Source organism: Anneissia japonica, unplaced genomic scaffold (assembly GCF_011630105.1).
Source record: "Anneissia japonica isolate Jap-2015-1 unplaced genomic scaffold, ASM1163010v1 scaffold288015_len651517_cov191, whole genome shotgun sequence".
NCBI lineage: Eukaryota > Metazoa > Echinodermata > Crinoidea > Comatulida > Comatulidae > Anneissia > Anneissia japonica.
Genome location: NW_022751954.1, coordinates 400,626 through 408,499, shown reverse-complemented (window position 1 = coordinate 408,499; position 7,874 = coordinate 400,626). Strand labels below are relative to the sequence as shown.

At 36.7% G+C, this 7,874-nt stretch overlaps 1 protein-coding gene across 1 annotated transcript in view; it reads left to right on the top strand.

Moving 5' to 3' along the window:
* Positions 1–6,819, top strand: part of LOC117121996 (serine/threonine-protein kinase RIO3-like) — a 14,074-nt gene extending 7,255 nt beyond the window's left edge. Inside the window, exons 8-12 of the mRNA XM_033267464.1 lie at positions 690–872; positions 2,621–2,780; positions 3,451–3,621; positions 5,142–5,249; positions 5,674–6,819. Coding sequence (XP_033123355.1) covers positions 690–872; positions 2,621–2,780; positions 3,451–3,621; positions 5,142–5,249; positions 5,674–5,823 — 772 coding nt within the window. The 3' untranslated portion in view covers positions 5,824–6,819. The remainder of the gene's footprint in view (positions 1–689; positions 873–2,620; positions 2,781–3,450; positions 3,622–5,141; positions 5,250–5,673) is intronic.
* Positions 6,820–7,874: the final 1,055 nt, after the last annotated feature.

Here is a 7,874-nt window from a genome sequence, read left to right as displayed (position 1 = left end):
TCTTTCATATTCTTGACAGCAATTTGACCTCTAAAAGATCATTGTTTGTCAAAAAACGAGGGCCTAAGACAACTGAAAAGCTGAGTTTCCTTCTTTTGTTCTGCTGGGTAAAATCAATTACTTTAGGCGACGTTTGTAGACTAACCTACTTGTACCAACGTCCGCATGTCGCGACGCTGGAGTATTACTATTCAGCGTTTTTACTATATTTCTAGGTTTCTTATTTCTACATATAATCGGCCCATGTCTCAGCCACAATATTTTAAGGCCAATATTATTTACGAACCCAGTTAAACTTATTTACTAGCCTATTTCAACGTGCTAATTATTACATTTAGGCGACGCTTGTTGTAGACTGGCATACACAGTGTTTTCGGAAATGAATACCATTTTATACACATGCGCAGATCGATTCGCCAGCAGCGAGTCATCGCCAGCAGCAGCGAGTCGCCAGCAGAGAGATGTCACTGCAGCAAAACACTATTGTACACGGTACCAACGCTGTTCTAATACAGACAATGGGTAGTGTCTCATATTATTTGTATATTATATTTTTATTATTCATTATTTTCACTTGACTCGCATAAATAATTTTGTTCGAAGAACATTTATATGCAGTTGTACTTCGCAGCACTTCACTTGCAATTTGCAATTTCTAGTTTTATTATTATTATTATTATTATTCACAGAGCTGAAACCCAGTTGGTCCCTGAGGAATGTGCCTTAAAGGTATTTAAGACAACACTGAATGAGTTCCGTACTCGGGATAAATACATCAAAGATGACTTCCGTTTTAAGGATCGTTTCAGTAAGCTGAATCCGAGGAAAATCATTCGGATGTGGGCTGAAAAAGAGATGCATAATTTAAACAGGTAAGTGAACAAACAGTGTGACAAAAACAATGTCTAAAGGAAAGTATAAAATACAACATATTTTATTTTCTTAGTTTGTCACAGGACAACTGCTTACAAACAATTGAGTAAGTCTCAAACACAAAATAGGTCATTCCAAATATACAGTTTTGATTAACAACTAAGGAATGTAAAAATATCCTCTGACAGGGTGAAAATAAAGGGGTCACTGTTTTGGGGGTTTTTCAAAAATTGTATTAGTACTGTACATCCATATACAACCAGAAGTTGATTGTCCTGATTACAATGGCTTATCCAGCGAGCTGTCAAGCCATGTTTTGACTGGCCAGCATTGACTTATAACAGCCACTTTTATCATGACAGCTTAAATGGCTAGCCTACATTTAGCAAATTTATGCATCTTCTTGATATATGGTTCATGATATGCAATAAATAAAACAAATCAAAAAATCATCAGGTTTTGTATATTTATTTATAGTAGCAACTTGCGGCTATCTGTAATTGTATGCTTATAGTGTAGTTCCCCCATCTACTGTTTACTTATGTTGTGGACATTTACTAAAATAGGAATGACTTAATTATGAATATTCATATGTAGGGATTTCTGAATAAAATAATCAGAATGACTTAGTCCTAAGCTTTTGGTTTTGATGTGGGGACATGGATGGATACTTAAAATCAGAGAGAATGTGTTAATTCTCACTTGATTTTGATTAACTCCTAAAATGTTAGTTAATTTTTCCTGACATTAGTGCTGTGTCTGAAGAATCTACTCCAGGGGTGGATTTAGGGGGGTGGGGGAGGTGGCCCAGCCCCGCCCTCCCCTCCCCCACTTTTGGGAGGTTAAAAAAAAAAGAAGAAGAAAGAAAGAAAAATGAAAAATTGATAGCCCAGAATGCTATTTTGGGCATCTAGAACGCAAAAATTTCGTGGATAGTGTCCTGGATTGCTTAGGTCAGTGTTGTCTCAATCGGCCCAACTTTCGGGCCCCCCCCCCTCTTTTGGACATCTCTGGATCGCCCCTGTACTCTATATCAATCATATTGTAAATATTTCCAAATGTTAAAAGTAAGAATCAAAATATTCAATGGAAATGTTGGAGTAAAAATCAAACTAAATGAATCACAAACAAATTACCAACATTCAAACACCTTTAAATGTGATGTTAAGGTCATGCTTATCTCGCTTCCTAGGGAGAGGGAGACCCAATTTCTAACCCATTCCTGCCTTGGTGCTATGTTACTTAACTGTCACTTTAGACCAAAGAGGCCCAACTTTTCACTTTGTTTTTACTGTGAATGATGAGCAAACTAAGGTGTGTTGACAACAGGAATTGCTCATAATAAAAAATGTGTCAGATTTTACAAGAATTAATTAAAAAAAAAATTTCCATAAATTATAGAGAAAATATTTAACTAAGAATAACTTTCCAGGGGTGGCGCAAGGGGGGCGGGGGATGGGCAGGGTCCGCTGTCTGGGAGAGCTTCCCCCCCCCCCCCCCCCCCCCCCCGTTGAGGAGAAAAAGCACAATTCGTCGGGGTGAAAAAAAAATTATATGTATTTTCTACATATTAGTAGACTATAAAATTGATTAAATAAGCCTTTGAAACCCTAGGACCACTTTCCAAACCTTTTAATCGAAGCTTGACCACGCCCACTTTGCCCACTACCCCCCTCGTCGGGCAAATTCTGGCACCACCCCTGTAACCTTCTGCATGAATATAATAATTAATGTACATTTATTTTAGAATGCGTAGCGCTGGTATTTGCTGTCCCGATGTGATCCTGCTCAAGAAGCACATCCTGGTCTTGTCGTTCATCGGTGAAGATCGCGTACCAGCGCCAAAACTGAAGGACGTACAACTATCGACTGCTGACATGAAAGTAGCATATGAACAGTGTGTGCAGGTAAGATGCCTCATTGACAGTTATAGTTCATCTGTGGAATACTGGTTGAGTGCTTGCCTTCTAATCTCAGGGTAGTTGACTCACTCCCTTGTAAATAGCACACAGTATTTATTTGTATAATATTTCTATTTCTATACCAAACGATCTTGGCATTCTTTTTAAAAAGGAAATTAATAAAATAACACTAAACCATGTAATAATATATACAACCCAAAATGTAAATGTTTTCATCAATACCAAATAGACCTTTCCGGAGTGTCAATCAAACTTAACAACTGACTAATCGGAACAACGCTAGAAATACGCACGCGTCTCACAAACACACGTGTTGTCCCACAAACGCACGTGTTCGCGTATGTTTTAACACTGCCGTCTTGTGGGACCTTAGCAACAAAATCCAAGGGGCGGAGCTTAGCGGAAAGGTCTATTGCAAAGCAAGAGCATAGCCCTCTATATTTTAGTTGGATGATTTTACTATATTTTATTTTTTACTATTGAAATTGTGTTTAGTGAAATCATTGTTATGTAGTGTACAGTGTCAGTATAACTTAGTTTACAACCGCAACATTTGTAATGCTCTTTGATTTGATGGATATATCAAGTATGCTACTAAAGTTTCATCAATAAATACTTTTTTAAAGATAACCTCACCAACTCTTTTGATTCACAGATGATGGAAACAATGTACAACACATGTAACCTAATCCATGCTGATCTCAGCGAATACAATATGTTGTGGTTCAAAGGTCAAGTCTGTTTCATAGACGTCAGCCAATCAGTGGAGCCGACGCATCCTCTTGCTTTAGAATTCCTTCTTAGAGACTGTACCAATGTTTCCAAGGTAAATGAAAACCACACATTGTTGAATACAGTATGTACTTCAGTCTTTATTGACAGGTTGGCCCATTATTCATAACATTTGACCATACGAACATGTCCGTGGATAGAGATACGGTACCGTATCGGAACTTCCGATTGCTAAAGGTACGGTAAATGATATTACGTCATGATTAGCCAATAGAAACGCCGATACATGCATGACGTCATTCAGTGCACTACTGCTGCAAGAGTAGTGAGTGTGTGTTTACGATCGAAGATAAGAAATTTCGTTCGTTCACGGGTGTTGTTGACAAGCTGTGATTAATATTCTGTAGCCTGAGGCCCTATAGCAATAAAAAGGACAGCAGTTTTGCTAGATTTGGCGACATCAAGCGACTGAGTAAACTATTTTAATAGTAGAATCTCAGCCTTAGCTACACCCCTGCTACTGTGCATGCTAATTCCCTGTATACGCACTGTAAATAAAGTTTACTCTCACTGATAATTACAATCGCCATGTTGCTTGGTTGGTTATTTCAATCAGCAATAATAACTAGTGCCTACTATTCTATAGACTTAGGCTAGGCCCTAGTAGTAGCACTACAGTACGAGGCCTAAGCTCAGCCTAGTGGTACGCCTATAAAATGAGCATAGGCCCCTAGGCGGGTATTCGGCCTATGCCCTAGGCCTAAGCCTAAGTAGACCATTCTCGATGGTAGAACCATAAAATGCACAAGAATAACAGAAGGGACTTTTAACCCAAACATTGTGATAAGACCCAATCGAAGTACATGAAATGGGCCTATTATGACATAAATTTGATCGTAACTGTTCGTGCCACACGTTTCTCATGATCGCGACGTCAACTTTGCAAAAAAGCCAAAATCGAGTCGGTCATTTCTATTGGCTAATCATGACGTAATATCATTTACCGTAACTTTAGCAATCGGAAGTTCCGATACGGTACCGTATCTCTAGCCACGGCGATTTAAGAAAGGGGGGTGGGGGATCACTGTTGCCTAGAAGCTTGTAACACCTTCTGTGTATGTTGACAGATGGATGTTTGCTCGGATATATATGACTTTGCATAATAAGTGTGATTATGCTCATAGTGTGCGTCAAGGTAATTGTATATAAAAACATTCAAATTGAGTTTGGAATCCATACTCAATTACCTAGAGACACACTATGAACATAATCACACTTATTATATTGGCCCAGGGCCCTCTTAACTACGACTGACTCAAAACGACCATCTCTTTGGCAGTTGGTATTTTAAGTCGGTTCCGGGTGCACTGCTAACGTTTACACTTCCTCCTTTGCATCATGTTTTGCTGTGGTATAAGATGTGAAAATTGACTGCTATCATTAAGGCGAACTTGGTGACCCAGGTTTGGTTTACGTTCAGATTTGAAGATGAATCGGCCTAGGTCTTGCATTGCGGGAACTTGGCGTGCCAGAAATATTGACGTGGATCTGCTCCTTTAATTGTCATTCCAACATTTTGCTAATGATAAAACATTTTGGTATTTTTCTGTACAGTTCTTCACAAGTCGAGGTTTGCAAGGCATTCTTAAACCTCACGAACTCTTCAATAAGGTGACCAGCCTAGATATAGATGCAGATAATGAAAAAGAGTTCATGGCTCAGGTGAGGGTAAAGATATACCAGCTGTCATAAAATAGAAAATATCTCTAATATATGAAAACATTGAATGCTCTACTAAATTTAAAGTAATTTCAACTTCAAATTATTTTACTGGTCATTGGGTCAAACTCAATGACCATAATATTCTAAATTATTGCACAATAGCTAGTAATCAATATATTTAATATTGGACTTTTATGTATCAATGACACTCTGGTTGGAAAGAGTTAACATAAATTTCCTTGCCCAAAGATAAAAATATGGGTACAGCCTTAGACTCAAACCTCTTTTCTTTACTGCTGTGAAACATGCTTTCACACGTTAAACTAGCCAACTTGTGCCTACTAAACATGCTTTCACACGTTAAACTAGCCAACTTGTGCCTACTTTATATTCAGGTGTATAATTTGAATTTATTTGTATGTAGATTGAAGCACTTCAAGAAAAGAGGTCTGTTGAGAAAACTATGACACAGGAGGAAAACTTTGCATTTGAATACTTTTTCGAAAAAACAAGGAATGAGGAAATGAAGGAAAGCCATCAAACAAATAATGTAACAGAAAATGATGAAATATAACACAAAAAAAACAAATCTAGGGATAAAAATTAGTATTGATAGTGAATCCTGATATTCTACATTTAATAATTTTATGACTTGTTTAGCGAAGGTTGTAAAAGAGTTTATGTTATTTAATCTATGAAAAATAGATTATTGTGGCAGTTTAAAATGAAAAACTCCAGTCTATCTGAAAACTGAGATATTTATTTACTATATTCTGTTATTGATATCCTATTAGATTAATATTATTATTATTATTAATATTATTATTATTATTATTATTGAAATATTTTTTTTTCATTATTGTTAATAAAAAGGATTTATTGTTTTATTATTTTAATTATACATATCACAGTATATTTTATTTAAACAATAAGAAAAAACATAATGATACCTCATTGAGTACTCTACTCGTGGTAGTTAAAGATAATTGAATTGTTAGGTTGAATAAAGAAATATTACATTATTTTAAAACATTGACAAACTAAACACTTGCAACCACTTAACATAGGCACCTTATTTTCTATTGAAACTAACACAACTCTCACGAATTTTTAAAACTTCATGTTTATCAAATAAATGCATAGATTTTATACATTAGCTTTTGTTATTTATCGTAATTAGAATGATTTGGAAATTAACAGTTTGATTTCACATGTCTGAGAAATAATGTCTAGCCCTTTAAAGCTAACAATGTTATTACAGTAATTAATTACAATACAATCGATACGATAGTGACGGCAGTCCTAATGCGGTTGAGGGGGCGCTAATCCAACTTCGCATGTTGATGTTTCTGGGTGCTTGACATACAGTATAGGGCTTATGTAAAATATTTCTGCTAGGTGAAATATATTAAATATCTGTATTTCTTGTAATGAAAGCATGCAAAACTAGAAGAATAAAAAATTCCAGTTGCTGGGCCTTTTGTAGGTTCGATCTTATGGAGTAATACTGTATTATTTTAAGGTACTGTATTTAGTGATGAAATAAACATTGAACAGCAGTTGAATTGAATTGTGACTATGTTTGCTATGATGTTCAGCCTTCAATTTAGAACAAGAAAAAAAAATTGTTTTTCAGCAGTGGTGTATCTAGAAGTCTTGAAATTGGGGTGGTGCTGATGGTGGGGGGGGGGGGCCGCAAAGGTGAAGTGGGGGCTCAATGATCAGTTGAGGGGTACTAATTCACAAAATAATGTGATTTTAGGTGATTTTAACTACTTGACTGTGATTTTGGGGAGAGCGACTGGGGGGGGGGAAGGAGTAATTTTGGGTATGGGAGCCCTCAGTGCACTCCCTAGATACCCTACTGGTTTCCAGTGGGAGCATGTGTTGACTGTGTTAACATTGTTTTAACCCATCCACCCACCCACGCTTTCTGTGTTGGCAATTCACATGAATAACAGTACAAGTATTAAAAGGATGTTGACAGGTCTAGCCTAGGCATGGTAAATCCTACGTTTGGGAAACTCTTTACTTCTGTCTAGGTATCCCATAATTCTCTCTTTGAACTTCGAACTCGCCAACCGGATTTACTCCTCTCTCACAACTTAAAAGTAGGACGAAGGCTACACAAATAATAAACTTCCACGTACTAAATATGAACTTTAAAAAATTAAGAGTGAATTGCTACCTTGATATTTTATTAGTTATTAACTTTCAACAACTGTAGGCCTACTGTAAAAAACTACTGTAATTATCTTACCAATTAAATTACGATTTCTATTGTCCATAACAAATTAATAAATACAGAATCAGTAGGACAATGGATCTACTACACTACATAAGGAAAACTAGCATAGGAATGAAAGAAAAAAAAAACCAATGACGAATTGTTATGAGAATTAACAAATTCATGCTCGTCTTCCGGGTAAGATTTCAAAACACTCCGTAAACATGTCGATTTGTTTTTGAAAATATCAAAATCATTGATAATCAGTGGCGGATCGAGGAATTCGAGATGGGGTGGGGGTGGGGGCGTTCCGCCCGTCCATGGACGGACTTTCACAGTTATAGTGGGTCCAATCACCTCAACCCCACCATGATTTGGGCTGAGTAAAGGAAATTTTA